Raw genomic sequence first — 15,104 nt, 5'->3', positions numbered from 1 at the left:
TGGCTTGTTAAGTGCCCTCTCTTCCCACTATGCTTTGTTGGTACTTAGCACATCCCTGATGACCCAAGGTCACTGTATGGGAAAAGTCCCCTTAACTGTCTCCGTCATTGTGAGGCAATCAGAATAGGACCATTTGTTTTTGTTTTGTTTTTTTATTTTTTGATAGGGCCATTTGTAATGTGTGTCCATCTCTCCATGTTCTCTAAGGTACTGAGCACATGTGCACAGAAGGTTTGCAAGCACAACCACCTGGAGGAACAGATGCTTAGAGAGTTGCTTAAGGCCAGTGAATTTGGATCCCATGATTCTTTTGCAAACTCTTCTCATGTCCATCCATCTTCTCACAGGTAGACCTCCTTCTAGCTACCTTTTTACCATGAACACCTATTTATTCCCAGCTCCATTTATCACCACTGGTCCTTCTGGCTTGAGTTATCTAGGGCAATGAAGAGGAAGGTGCCAGAAGACACAGAGGACAAAAATAAACCAGTAAGGATGACTAAAGCAGCAGCTATAATAAAAATCTGCACGGAACAACTTAAAAAGGAAGAGTTGTAGAGACTGTATCTCCTGAGTTATTTTCTAATAACATCTGCTGGGGCCTCCCACGTCATACACCTGTTAGACTCTTGGTGAAATGCAGCATGACTTCCTATTAATGAGTGCACAAAGGCTACGCATCTCTATGATAGTCTGAGTTCGCCACAGAGCCAGGCTTTAGGATCAGGGGAGTCATTTAGCAGTCTACCAAACCAAAGGACAACATCTTTATACCTTCTGGCCAGTCCAAAGGGATAATCTTCAACTCCCAGGCTTGATCATTTTCCATGAGCCATTTGGGATGGTGTTAATAATAACCAACAAACTGCCAGCAAAATCCAAGAGAGCCATGTGGCCAATTTAATTTTTAATCAGTTGCCTATTGAATTCATAGCTATTCACAGTACACCAGAACAATGTGTAAATCCCAAACCTGGAAGCTGAGGGCCTTAATCAACATGTTTCTTTTATGTATAGAGAGGCCAAGAGGCCTCCCGCTCTCTGAGGAGAGACGTGGTCCAGGGTCCCTGGCTACCAATGCCTGGCTGCAAAGAAGTTGCAGGAAGGAGTGGTTTTCAGATCTAAGTGATTTTTCCTATGAAATATCTATGTGTAAACCAGTATAAGAAGAGCTTCTCTGGCTATAGGCACTTCTCCGCAGGCCATGGGCCTTCCCTGAGCTGTCCTAACAAACAGAAAGATTCTAAGACTGACCCCTCCCCTCCCCGTGCCTCCGCAGGTGACAGGAGCACATGTGCCATTACTTCTGAGAGTCTCCAGTTCAGCTCCCGTATCACAGTCACAGGGGGAAGGGATTTCAATGCCATGCCTGAGAGGCACTGTAAAGATCTCCCCATATGCATGGGTATCTACTGTCCTTCGAAATATATTCTCGTTATTTGAATGTCGTCCGCTAGACTCCATGCGATCTGCACCCATGAAGACACTCGTCTAGCTAGCTCACTTAAAAGAAACTCCTTGTCTGTCCTGCTCTCTCTCCAGAGGAGGACACCCCCTTTTTGAGAATCACCCTTCAAGAAAGTGCTTGTTGCTCCACTGGGGAGGCTTCTCAGTTCTGATGTAATCATGGTTTCCTTAACATTTTAACATGAAAGAAAAAAAATTAATAGTGTGTGTGTGTGTGGGGGGGGGAAATCCAGGCAAATGTTTAGGGTAGGGGTAGAGTTACATTAAGTTAAATATTTGGCTACAAAATTCCCTCACTTTTATGGAACCCCTTGGTACAAGTGCAGATGTCAGTGTGTGGGAAAAAGCGGTATTTGATGGTTATGGTAAACCGAGCCCGGTTTCCTCTTCACCGAAGCTTGTGCAGTACACTTCTCACCCCAGTGCTGCAACAGGCATGGCCGGGGAGACAGGAAATAACAGGGCTCAAGAAAAACAGGTAGAAGAATCAATCAACACACGAAAGGACTGGCTCTCTAAGAATGGATGTCCAGGACTTCTTTCTTGAACTAGGTATAATAATCTTAGTTGAAATCTAAACAAGGTTATTTACTTGAAAGCAGAGGGAACTGAGCGTGTGGCTCAGTCAGAACACTGGGGGAACATTCCTGCAGCTCGGGGTTCAATCCTCGGGCCCTGATTCAACTGAGCTTGGCAGCACACTCCTCTCGTGAGCAGGACCCAGAAGGAATCATCCTTGGCTACACATATCTTGTTCAAGGCTAGCCTGGAATGCTCAGGGATTTGTTCAAAAAACAAAAACAAAACAGGAATGCCAGCTTAAAACCTGAATCATCTGATACTGGATATAATAACATTGGTGAGTAAAGGGAGATGGGTCAACTGTGCAATCAAGAAATCATCTCTTAATCGCTGGGAGCTCTGAAATCACCTCCACTGTGCCATCTCCCAATCCTGAGATGTCTCCCAGGTACCTGAAGCTTAGCAGGTCGAGACTAAGCAGATCAGCTTACACATGCTGGTACAGGAATTATGAGAATGTTTCCTCCTCCTCCTCCTCCTCCTCCTCCTCTTCCTCCTCCTCCTCCCCTTCCTCCTCCTCCCCCTGCTGGCTACCCAAGGCACTCTGGCACCTGTTTCTTTTTCAGGTTAATCACTAAGTCCAGATGGCATTTCCTCCAAAACATCTCCAGCATCTGCCCCTTTCTATGGTCCATGGTCACTGGCTGGTTCTCCGATCAGGCTGCTTCCTGCTTGGATGACCCAGTATGAAATGTGCCTTGGTTACGGCGGTTACCTGTTGTTCCCATACATTTTGTACTGCAGCCACAGTGACCTTTTCAAGCCTCGAGACTGACATTTTCACTCACCTGCTTAAAAGCCCTCTACTCCTCTCACCTCACCGTGGAGACTAGGATGACCTTCACCCAAGTGCCGGAATCCCAGGTTCACACCACAATGCCCTGTTTTACAGTCAGCCTAGAACATTTGTGTGTGCTTACCCAGAGCTCTCACCACTAAGCTCCACAGCCCTTCATACTCTCACACTCTTGGTAAGGAGAAGTTATTAAGCCCCTAGCATAGATTCCTGGGCCTCTAAATACTTTATAACCTTAGCTCCTACACTTTCCCCTTTGTCAACTGTGACACATCTATAATGAATTCTTTTGATGCACTAATGGGCCTCTCTGGAGCCCCGGATCTTGTTAGAATGCCCCTGCCATATGCTTTTCCAGATCCAGCCTGAACCTCCCTTCCCTATTATCTTACATGTGTATTATGTTGTAACAGGTTGATTAAATGTGCTAGTTGGAGAACCAGCGCTTTGATGGCTGGGACCACATCCTTACTGACAGTCTTACTAGTGCCTGAGAGAGAGAGAGTGAGCGCCTGCTGTACAGAAGGAAGGTGATCGACAGGTGGGTTGAACATAGTTAAAAACAAAACAAAACAAAACAAAGCCAAAGCTGTTCCCCCACCCCCACCCCCAGCTAGCTCTATTTTGCAACGAGGCAGTGAGCAGTCTTTCTTCACCCACTCCTGAGCAAAGCTTCCAGTGGCTGACTCTGGCATAGCACTCCATTTGGGCCTGACAGGTGAAGCCCTTTAGGATCCTGCTCCTGGTCTAGCCACACCCCCAGTGCTGTATTTAAATGAAGTCTATTCTGATCCCACACCAGACTGTCTGGGGTTCTTCAAGGTCACCATCATCTACACCTCAGCTCCTCTCGCATGTGACTCTCCTTTTCCTCTCTCTGACGCCTTCTTCCACTTTGTTATGATTCCACCCAAAGGTCACCTTGAGGTGGGTAATAAGGAAGGGAAGATTGAGGGGAAGGAGAACCCAGGAGTCTGACTGAAGTTTCCTAGGATCAGAGAGTTCGGAGTTTCAGCATAACTATTTGCTATGAAAGTAGCCCACACTATGCTCCTTTTATACAGAAATCTTTTCAAGAGGGAATGTTGAAATGGCCCCAGAAGATGCTTAAGGCCTGAGCATATATGACTTTCATTTATCCTCCTCAGCAACCTTTTGAAATGTACCTTCAGGAGCATCCCTAACATGTATATGCCTATTGTGAAGGCATTTAAGTGCAACTGTTCCTTGAGATGCCCACAATCAAGAATACACTTGCTCCTTTCCTAAGTATTTCTCTTTCTATTAATCTATGTTAAAAATCTATACACTCTAGTTGAGCATGCCAGCGCACACCTGGCACATTCCTTTAATCACAGCACTTGGCATATAGAAACAGAAAAATCAGGAATTCAAGGCTAGCCTCAGCTATAGATCCAGTTCATAGCCTTTTCCAACCACCACCCCAAATAAGAAAGAAAAACAAATGCCAACTCTAGTTCATACTGTTGATCCTGACATTCTGCAAGAAGGCAGAGGATCCCGGCTTTCGGTCGTGGAGGCTCCTGGAAGGAACATTCAGCAGTGTGTCACAGTGTCTGACCCCTGCTGCACTGCCATGGGCAGGGTCTTGACTTGCTTTCCTTCTAGGAACAGAACTGGTTTCCTGGGAGTCACAGATTCTGTGCATTCTTCTCGGTCATGTTTGAATTTTAGTTTATTTCTAAGATAAACATTTCATAAAGAGTATGGAGAATGTTTCATCTGATCTGATAGATATGTGGCATGATTTTCCTTGAAATGGGTATAGTGTTTTGTTTCTTTCTTCTATGTAGGCAGTGAGAACTAGAAAAGGCAAAAGGGGGCTACATAAACACTGATACCTAAAGGCAAATTAATACGCTCCTCGTTCCCAGAAGGCTCTCTCTGTGACTCTTTCCTTTTGATCTAAACTCAACTCTCGGAGAGACTGAAACATTGTTTCCCCTTTCACCTGTTTCGGTTTGGCCTTTTTCCACATCTGTTTGCAATTGCACTTTAAGGCCGTTGCTTTTAGAACGTAAGACTTCAAATAATACATGTTCATAAAATATTCATCTGGGGCTGACAGAGTCTTGCATATATCTGAGTTCCTCCATTACTGCGGACAATGGCTGTACTCCAAAACACTTACAGGGGTACAAATGGCTCCCTCCCTCCTTCTCCCTTCCTCCCTCCCTCCCTCCTCCTCCTCCTCTCCTCCCTCCCTCCCTCCCTCCCTCCCTCCCTCCCTCTCTCTCTCTCTCTCTCTCTCTCTCTCTCTCTCTCTCTCTCCAGACTGTCTGAAAAATCTGCAGCAACTCATTGCTTTATACTTCTAAGTGGTGTGGACTTCCACACTTGGATCTAATCTTTTTAAATGTTAATATTGTTTGATCTATTCAGAAAAAAATACCAATAGACTATAGAGAGTACACACACACACACACACACACACACACACACACACACACACACACACACACACACATGACAACAACCCTAGACTAAGTAGCAATTGCACTGCAAACAAAGTTACTCTTTCAGATTTTTTTCAGTTCCTGGTTGACAATGTATCCACAAAGGAGGGGCCCTCTCTTGGACTTAGAAGTCACACTTGGAGGGCACTTCTAGCCTCTGTAGCCCAAGCTGTTTTCTCTTGGAGTCTCTTGGAGATCTTCAGACACACCCCGACCCCCTGCACTATTTGATGCTCAGAGTTGTTCAGCAAAAGAGTCTAAAGCCCTGCAACTTTCAATGTCACAAGTGAGACACAGTTGGCCTCCTGCTTAGCCATATGCCCTAATGATGGATTTCTACCACCTCAGTTTGTTCCCTGATGCATTTTCAAGTGCTTCTTTTCACACACTCACAAACACACCCACGTATTCTAATGACTATAAATACTCTCTGCTCTGGAGGCCTGGTTTGACACTGTAATTGGGGCTAGCCAGCACCTGTAGAGTAGTTTCTGAGCTCTTTCCCGGAAGCTGAAGCACTTCACCCATATTACCTTTAGTGTGCCTGTGCTTAGATGTTCCTAGGACCATGGTTTTCAACTTTCCTAATGCTGTGACCCTTTAACACAGTTCCTCATGTTGTGGTGACCTCCTCTCCCAACTGTAAAATTATGTCACTGCTACTTCATAAGTGTAATTTTGCTACTGTTATGAATTGTAATGTAAATATCTGTTATGCAGGATAGCTGACATGCGACCTCCAAGGGGGTCGAGTCCCACAGGTTGAGAACCACCGTCTGAGGGCTTGCGTGAGAACTAAGGAGGGGGGTGGCCTGTCACACCTGGCTGAGATCCGGTCATACCATGTATTAGAGACCCAAGCTCTGGCTTCAGGAGGAGGTCTGGCAGAGAAGCATGCAGGAAAAAGCCATCAAACTGCCAGTGGGAAGGGTGGCAGGGTGTTTGTGAGGGATGAGCCAATAAGAGGTATTAGAGTTTGGACTCTCTTTGGGGGAGACCAAGCTCATCACGATTGTTGGGCAACTGTGGGGCAGTGCATGTGTTTTGGTGTGTGGAAGAAGCTGAAATATCTGTTTTTGAGGATGATGAGTCTACTCCTATAGGCAGGGGAGAGATGAGAGAGAGAGAGAGAGAGAGAGAGAGAGAGAGAGAGAGAGAGAAGGATAAGTTCACAGGAAAGCATTCGGCAATGCTTCGTTCTAGAAGAGGAAGAAGAAGACCGGGCTAGGAGGGTGATTGCTAACATGAGAGCAGAAACACCATTAACAGCATGGCCTGTCATGTAGCAGAGAGCTGAGGCTTTCCTGGAGGCTTAGAAGTCTGCGGCTGACAGGGTGTGGCAGCTGATTTGGAGGTAGGTGGACAAGACAGTCAATAACCAAAGGAAATTGTTTTCAGCTCTCTTGACCTGCTGTTTATATTGCATTTAAAACTCCCTTGATGCTCATAGCTAAGCAACCATGGGCTTCTTTCCTATCCCTAACTCTCACCCTTCTAGGGGTGTGGCCTGTCAAGTTATGGTAATCTGATCAGAGGGACTCTCAGGGCTTAATTGGATAGTGGGCTCCTTAACTAGACTGTAAATTACCTGAGGGGATAGATTGCATCTCAGGCCGCTTTTTCTGTTGTCCAGTCTAGGCTCAGGCTTTGGATTTTGTGATTGCTCTATAAAAGGCACATATTAATAATTGTATGAAGCTTATTTTGTGCCAGAAAGCATACTATATAATTTGGTTCTCACATTAAGCAAATAAGGTGAGATAGTTTAGCTTGCCCAAGGTTTACCCTCAATATTTGGGAGAGGTAAATTCAGGCAGGGTGGCAGAGCAGGTATACTTTTAGCCAGTTCACAATCCTGCCTTTATTAATTTATTTAGCCATTTTTATTTATTTATTTATTTTGTGGTGCTACTGGGAATGGAATCCAAGGCCTTGTGCAGAAGGCAAATGTTCTACCAAAGTGACATCCTTTTAGCTTTTGGTATTTTGAGGCAGTGTCTTGCTTCTTAGCCCAGGCTGGCCTTGACCTTGGTCTTAGTGTCTCTAACACTGAGATTAGAGGCCTTCACCCCAGCAGCTAGTCCATGGTCCTACTTCTAACAAAAACAAGATTCCTGGATTCCTGCTCTTTCTTTGTGATGCTAAGGGAGGTGTTCAGGAAGTGAAGAAGTGAAAACAGTGGGAATGCCCACCCACGCAGTAGCTTCTCTGTTGTTCACCATGACTACCCAAAGAGAAGCAAAGCTGGGCTGGAAGCACAACTCTGTGACACTAGCAACTGGTGTGACCAAGAAGATAGCAAGTCTAAAGTGTGCCTGGGCAATCTAACAAGATCCATTCTCAAAATAAAAAGGGAAAAGATGTTGGGGTAAAGTGCTGATTTAGAATGTGTGCGGCCCTGGGTTCATTCCCCAGGACTGCAAAAACAAAACAAAACACAGTAACAACAGTAAAGCATTCCTGCTTGAGAAATCACTTGTTGTCTTACGGTATGTTTTCTTTTTCTTCTTCTTCTTTTTCTTCTTCTTCTTCTTCTTCTTCTTCTTCTTCTTCTTCTTCTTCTTCTTCTTCTTCTTCTTCTTCATCATCATAGGGTTTTTCTGTGTAGCCTTTATTGTCCTGGACTAGCTTTGTAGACCAAGCTGGCCTCGAACTCACAGAGATCCACCTGACTCTGCCTCCCAAGTGTTGGGATTATGGGCTTGCCCCCTCCCCCCTGGATGTTTTCATTACTATAGAGTTAGTGCTATTTGGTTGTATTTGCTCCTGCTTTTCCACAGCCTCAAGTCCACCAGCATAATGGATTGGTTTTGGGTCCAACTCAGAGCTATAAGCCAGTCCAACACTCTTACACAGTCTACGATGGTCACCTTTGAAATGATCCTGGAATCTCCTTTAGATACACCGCACATGGTCTGACTTCCAAATCAAAGCTGTGCCTGCTTTATCCTGGTCCCCCTCACCCCCAGTGGTTTTGTCTCCATGTTACCCAGATGAGGAAAAAAGTGTGTACCCATAGGGAGAAGAGTTCCAGAAATTACCAGGTGGTCATCAGTTCAACTTGATAGAAAAGGACAGGAACCAAGAAGGGGAGGGAGTAAATGTCTGAAAGCTGAGAGGAGAGAGCCATCTGGGAACTGGAGCAGTGACAGATACCTAAGACAGGATGGCCCTGAGGAAGATGGGAGAAGCCAGGGCAGGGCAGGGCAGCAGGAGAAAGATGAAACGGGGAAGGAGAAAGCAGGGCAGGGAGAGACAGCAACAGGGAAGATGAGATGCTCCAAGCTGGCAAGGGAAGAAGGAAGGCAGAAAGGATGCTGGAGGAAAAGCCCATTTCTTTTCTTACTCTCCCACCCATCTCTTTGGCCTATATTTTTCATTTTCTAGGGTGCTTGGGGTAAGGCCTATCAAGAACTGCAGAGATACAGTGTAGGCCAACAAGTAATGGGTTGGAAAGTTTTCACACAGCCTCCTCTGTCTCAGGGAAAACAAACAAAAAACAAAACAAAACAAAAACCCTCCTGTCCTAGAGACCTAAAAGGACTCAGCAATTCTTTTCCAAATACTTCCGTATTTTAACAAGAAATGGGCTTTTTAAAAAACCCTAAACTACACAAATAATTTTTAATCTGAAAGAGATTACTAATTTCTTTGAATTTCTCTCTCTCTCTCTCTCTCTCTCTCTCTCTCTCTCTCTCTCTCTCTCTCTGTCTCTGTCTCTCTCTCTCTGTGTGTGTCTCTCTCTGTCTCTCTCTGTCTCTCTCTGTCTCTCTCTCTCTCTCTCTCTCTCTCTCTCTGTGTGTGTGTGTGTGTGTGTGTGTGTGTGTCTCTTTCTGTCTCTCTCAGCCCGAGGAATCCCACCTCAAAATGAGGTAGGATACCATTTTTTCAAGGAAGTTGAGAATAAAAGCCAGAATTGCTCTTCCCATCCTGTGCACCTCTGTGACACATTATCTATATCTGTTTGGACATTTATCACAGATTGCTCTTAACTGTATACGTTGGGAAGATCTGCAGAGGTGGCTGTAGGTTGCTGGGTTATAAGCTATTGTAACAGTGGAAATTGATTTCCCGTAGATCCAAGCATGGGGGTTTCTTAAAATGCTCTCAGGTATGATGAGGTGAAAATTAGAAGGCTCTAAGGAGGATCTGTTTCATTGTACACAGCTTTGTCCTTGTTGGAACCCAAAATCAACTTCTTGTTTTAAAGGAACATAAAAAAAAAAAAACAAACAAAAGAAGTTGAGCATGGTGGTACACGGCTCTAATTCCAGCACTCGGCGAGGCAGAGACAGGTGGATCTCTATGGGTTCGAGGACAGCCTGGTCTACAAAGTGAATCCAACACAACCAAGGCTACATAGAGAAACCCTGTCTTGAAAACAACAAACAAACAAAAACAAAAAACAAAACAAAACAACAACAACAAAACCTTCACACCCTAGAGACCTAAAATAACTTGGCAATTCTTTCCAGATACTTCTGTATTTTAACAAAAAATAGTTTTTTAAAAAAATCCTAAACTACACAAATAATTTTTAATCTGAAAAAGATTATGATTTCTTGGAACTCAGTATATTTTTAATCTGTTTACTTTTTGTGATGGGTCCCATTATATAGCACTGGTTGGCCTGAAACTTAGTATGTAGCCCAGACTCACTTAGAACTTGTAGCAATCCTCCTGTTTCAATTTCCCAAGTTCTGAGATTGAAAATGTAACTCACCATGCCCAGCTCTTAACCAGTATCTTAATCACAAGTGGAAATGCTGCTACTTCCATACCACACATGCAGAACTGACAGCATGAAACAAGAGCCTTCAGTTCAAGACGACTCTTCCCTATAGGCCAAATATCTTACCCTTAATAAAGGAGAAAGAACATTGTTTTAAAAACAAAGCAAAACAAAACAAAACAAAACCAAAAAAAAAAAAAAAAGGAAGAAAAGGACAAAGCAGTAACATATACAGAGAAAAAGAATTCACTCAAAAGCAGTATACAGGCAAGTATGGTGGTTTACATTGTAGCCTCTTCCAGCTACTCAGGAGAGAGGCAGACTATGAAGGATTTTGGTGAATTCAAGGCCAGCCTTAGCTTCAGAGTAAGACACTGTTTAAAAAAGAGAGAGCGGAAAGGAAAGAAAGAAAAATAGTATACAGCATACACACACACACAAACACACACACACACACAAATATTCCCCCCTCAGAAAATGTCAATAAGACCAATGAAAATATTTGCTGTCTCAAACATTAACTTAAATAAGTAGCATCCATAGTTTCAATATCTTTTACCTTCTGTGGTCAAATGGCTAGATACAGTTGGGGCTGAGAATGGTTTTGAGTTGCTCCTCTGAGATATTTCAATGAGCTTGAGTGACCTCAGAGCTTACCAGTTGGCGGTAACAGTTGCAGAAGTAAAGTAATCCACCAGGGCCCTGTGGAGGGCACACAGCCACATGGGTTATCTCCCCTCAACACCCAGCACATGCATGCAGCGGGTGCACCCACATCTCACATAATTAACTCCACCCAGATCTATGATTGCAGGGTCCCTTGCCCTTTCTCTGACCTTTCTCATGTCACGCTGTTGCCATGGCTCCCTCCTGACGCATCTGGTTCAGCACACAGACACAGGGGTCAAAGCACCAACTCTGAATTTCAGTCTTACTGGGTTCATCTCTGTCTATCTTTATATCTGTCCATCTCTATATCTATACTGTCTATATCTGTCTGTCTGTTATCTATCTATCTATCTATCTATCTATCTATCTATCTATCTATCTATCTATCATCTATCTAATACCTATGTACCTACTATCATTCACACATATACTATGTATACATCTATCTAGACAGCTTTCCCTCTGTATCTAGCAAATGTCCACACTGATACATAATTGCTCAAAGGAAAACCACTGAGCTCAGGCTAGGTGTGGTGGAACAGGCCTGCAACACAGGGCACTTGACAGGTAGACACAAATGGATCTGGAGTCCCAGGCCAGCTGAGGATATATGAGACCCCATCACAAACAAACAAACGACTAACAACAGCAAACACCCACCCTGTTCTTTACAACTTCTCTCACATACTGGGGAGTACAGTGTCTCAAATCTAGTTTTTAGTCAGGAACTCTCTCTATTCCTCTGCACCCAAGGCCCCTCAAGGGCACCCAGGCAGTGAGTGAGTGTTTTTGTTACATAAGCGTTTAAACACTTGTGTTTTAAAGCTCTGCCACTCAGCGCATATGTAATCTTGAGACAACAACATAAATTTTCTGGATGGCAATTTCCTTATTTCTTTCTTTTCTTTCTTTTTTCTTTCTTTCTTTTCATTTTCTTTTCTTTTTTTTTTTTTTTTGTTGTTGTTGGAGACAGATTTCAGACTCACTATGCAGCAAAGGGTGACCTTGAACTCCTACTCTTCTTGCTTTGTACTATGCCCCATTTCTGTGCTGCTGGGGAGCAGACTGAGGACCTCGTCCATGCTAGGCAAGGACTCCACCAACAGAGCTACACTTCTAACCCCTAATTTCCTTTTTCAAAAAATGAGGGGCTTGATATCTGGTGATTTCATGCGAAGTCTAAGTACTTGAGGTAATGTTTGCCAATGGTTATGTCCGGGTGGACATCAGTAATGCATAATTACCACTAGGCACAGTGGCCTATGGCTACAATTTGGAAGGCCCAGCAGGAGGTTCTCAAGGTTGAGGCCAGGCTAGGCTACATAGTAGAGATGTGTCTAGAAGAAAGGCTAGAAACAAAAAGTGTGTGTGTGTGTGTGTGTGTGTGTGTGTGTGTGTGTGTGTGTGTGTATGTGTGTGTGTGTGTGTGTGTGTGTGTGTGTTGGGTGGTGGTGATGGTGGTTATGATGAAGGTAGCAATGATGCAGATGAAAGGGTGAATGATGGACCCCACTTCCCGAACACCTTCCACATACTGTAATTGCTCATCAAGGCTAGGCTGAGCTGGACTGTGAGCCTTTCTCCGGGAAGTATTAAAAGTCAGGCTGCAGTAAAGATAGCCAGCAGTTGTGGGGTGGAGGGCTGGACATGGATCGTAGTTAATGTGTCTTTCCTGTTCTGAGCTGACATACCTACATATGTATCTTCCATTCTTGGGGGAACACATTTCATGGCAGTAAATGCAGCATGTTTCTTTTCCTGCTTAGCTGGAAGATTCTGCTTCACAAAGCAGGGTCAACAAACCTGAGTGCCCCATAGAGCTAATGCTAAGTTCCCAGCATGGCCGCAAGTCTCAAGAATTTTACTTCCTCTGGCAATCCTAGCACCTGGAATACACTATGGGTCAGGAACAAACACTCTGATCCTTTGTAGACTCAGAATCAGAACTCACAGTCAAGTCCTGGAAGAGCTACAGTTTGAACTGTCCAAAGTACGAGGAAGGAGGAAGCCCAGCCTACCCGGATGTGCCCTGAATGGCAGGGTCATTTAGGACCTGCCTAAGATGCCATTCTGTTTGCAAACATGAACTCCTGCCATATCACTCAGCAAAAACAATTCCCTGGAAGAGCCTGAAGGCAAATGACTCATGTGAGAAGTGTCCCATGCATGGCTCGGGCGATGACTCCGTAGGCATCAATTAAACATGGAAAAGACATGTTCTAAAGCAGGAGCAGCTGGCATTTCCCAAGGATCTGTAGTTAAGGGCCAGTAAAACAGAAGGGATCGTAACTGTCACAACATTTCACAATCTTTCCCTTGTTCAACAGCAGAGAGGGCCCATGAGGACAATGGACCTGGAGGCACTCCAAACGAAGAGGTGAGCAAGGCGAAACCTGCTTTTAAAGCCAGCATCCCTCGTCCCCGTGCATAGAAAGCAGATGGAGGTAGCATGAGGTCATCTTTTAAGGCAGGAAAAAAAAAAGCAGATAGGTCGAGAGAATGCTTGTGAGTTTTTCTGATAGTCTGAACTTTAATTGCTACGTGTCTAAGCCAGAGAAAGAACTGGTCCACCCCTTGCTCCATCCTTGTAAGTCCCAGCTTCATAGGACTTTGCCCACCTGGCCAAGCTGAGCTCAGGGTGGTCTAAGCATCCTTCTTAAGGTAACTATGCTTTAGCAACCCCTTTCAGTGGACGCCTGAGAGCGATGTCAAGCTTCAAACCCTCTGGCAGGGGAAGTGGCAGGAGCAGAGGTGCTTTTCAAGGCTACAGTTCTGGATCAGCCAGGCAGACAACTGTGTATATATAGACAAAGCTTCGAACACCGTCACTTCATCGCACCTAATGACTGCCTGTGAGGACAGCTTCTTGCGTCCTCTATTCCGGGCTTTTCCATCAACAAAATTATGAGGCTTCATACCCAGCCCTGAATCTGAATCTATTTTCTAACCTCTATCTTTTTCTTTTTTTTTTTTTCACATGAGGTCAGATAATTGATAGAAGAAATATTTTTTCAGCTTTAAATTTGATCCTCAGCTAAGATTTTTAATGACTTTCTACCCATTATCTTTGATCTCCCCCCTTCCTTTTCCTTAAATGATTCAAGACAATGAGACCTTCACATACCCAGGCCTCAATATTAAGGTTAACATTCTTAGATTGAGGCTGTACAGTGTCAACAAAATAAAAACAACAAAACAACAGTGCAGTGACTCCATTCTTCCAACCATCTCTTTTTGCCCATGATGCAGTCTGCTTGACTCTCTTTAAAGCAGCTACCTTCCTTGTTATTATTACTATTATTTTAATTTGTAAATAAAAGAGATCACTGCCAATTTTTTTTCAACACAACAGAAAACAAACCATTAACAGACAGTAACATGGCAGAATTAAACACAGTGTGAAAAGTAGTTATAGACGAATACCTGGGATTGCCAGATTGGAAAGGGGCACGTTGTGGAGGTGAGGGGGTAGCGAGGCCATCCAGTCGGCATTGCAGACCTCCGAGGCCGTCTTTGTCCCGCTGGGATTGGGAGAGCAGATGGTCCCCATCCTGAGTTTCCTCCTGGCCTTTCTGAATGCTAGCATCCCTCTTGTCCACGTATTAGACAGGCTCAGCCTAGTGCCACTCACTCTGTGGTCATCACCGCTCGGGGCTCTCCAGACATTTCAGAGCCACATGGGTCACACCAGTCTTTTCAGGATTCCTTTCTAGCTGGGAGATGGGTCAAATAGGTGCTTCCCTACAGGCTGCGCCCGCAGTCCCCACCCTCTCCACCTCGCCTCTGAGATCCACTCCTTTAATCTCCTCAGTCCCTACTCAGTTAAACTTCTTAGTTCCCCTCTGGAGATGGGGGAGGCAGGCCAGAAGATACAAATCTTACTGAAACCCACAGAATCCAGGAACAGCCACACCCGGAGCTACTCACTCGACAGGTGCCCACAGGGCATAGAGACATGCCAGCGGGCTGCACACACGTGCACGCCCGGGTTGCACCATCTCTAGTTCATGGTTGCTTCCGTGGGTGTCCCTGGGCTGGTACACGGGGCTGGGCCTGCCTGCCACCTGCCCCTCCCGCTTCTCTGCCCCCTACCCTCAGCTTTCCTGAAAGGCTCTCAGAAGAGTAACCGGCGGCCCCGGGACTCTGGCGGCCCCGCCCCGCCCCGCACTGCCGGGCAGATTTGCCAGGCTAGGCGAGCTGTGATTGGTCGATGGCGAGGGGTGCTCTGATTGGTCGACGCCCCGAGTTCCCGCCTCTGCATCCCGCTCCCACGCCTCCCCTGCATCTAGCTCCTCCCTCCTCCACTCCAACCTCTTTGCGTGTGGACAGAACGCGCTGCGGCCTGCAGCTCCCGAAAGGGAAATGTGCACTGTAGCCGGCT

The 15,104-nt window shown here is 45.2% G+C and overlaps 1 protein-coding gene across 1 annotated transcript in view; it reads right to left on the bottom strand.

Annotated features, from left to right (window-relative positions):
- PLCXD2 (phosphatidylinositol specific phospholipase C X domain containing 2) overlaps nt 1–14,865 on the bottom strand; it is a 56,377-nt gene extending 41,512 nt beyond the window's left edge. Inside the window, exon 1 of the mRNA XM_084801895.1 lies at nt 14,147–14,865. Within this exon, the coding sequence (XP_084658021.1) occupies nt 14,147–14,309 (163 nt within the window). The 5' untranslated portion in view covers nt 14,310–14,865. The remainder of the gene's footprint in view (nt 1–14,146) is intronic.
- Between the last annotated feature and the right edge of the window lie 239 nt (nt 14,866–15,104).

The sequence above is a fragment of the Acomys minous genome, assembly GCF_964271855.1.
Source record: "Acomys minous genome assembly, chromosome: 11".
NCBI lineage: Eukaryota > Metazoa > Chordata > Mammalia > Rodentia > Muridae > Acomys > Acomys minous.
The sequence above is the reverse complement of the archived record's forward strand: the minus strand, read 5'-3'. Positions and strand labels throughout refer to the sequence as shown.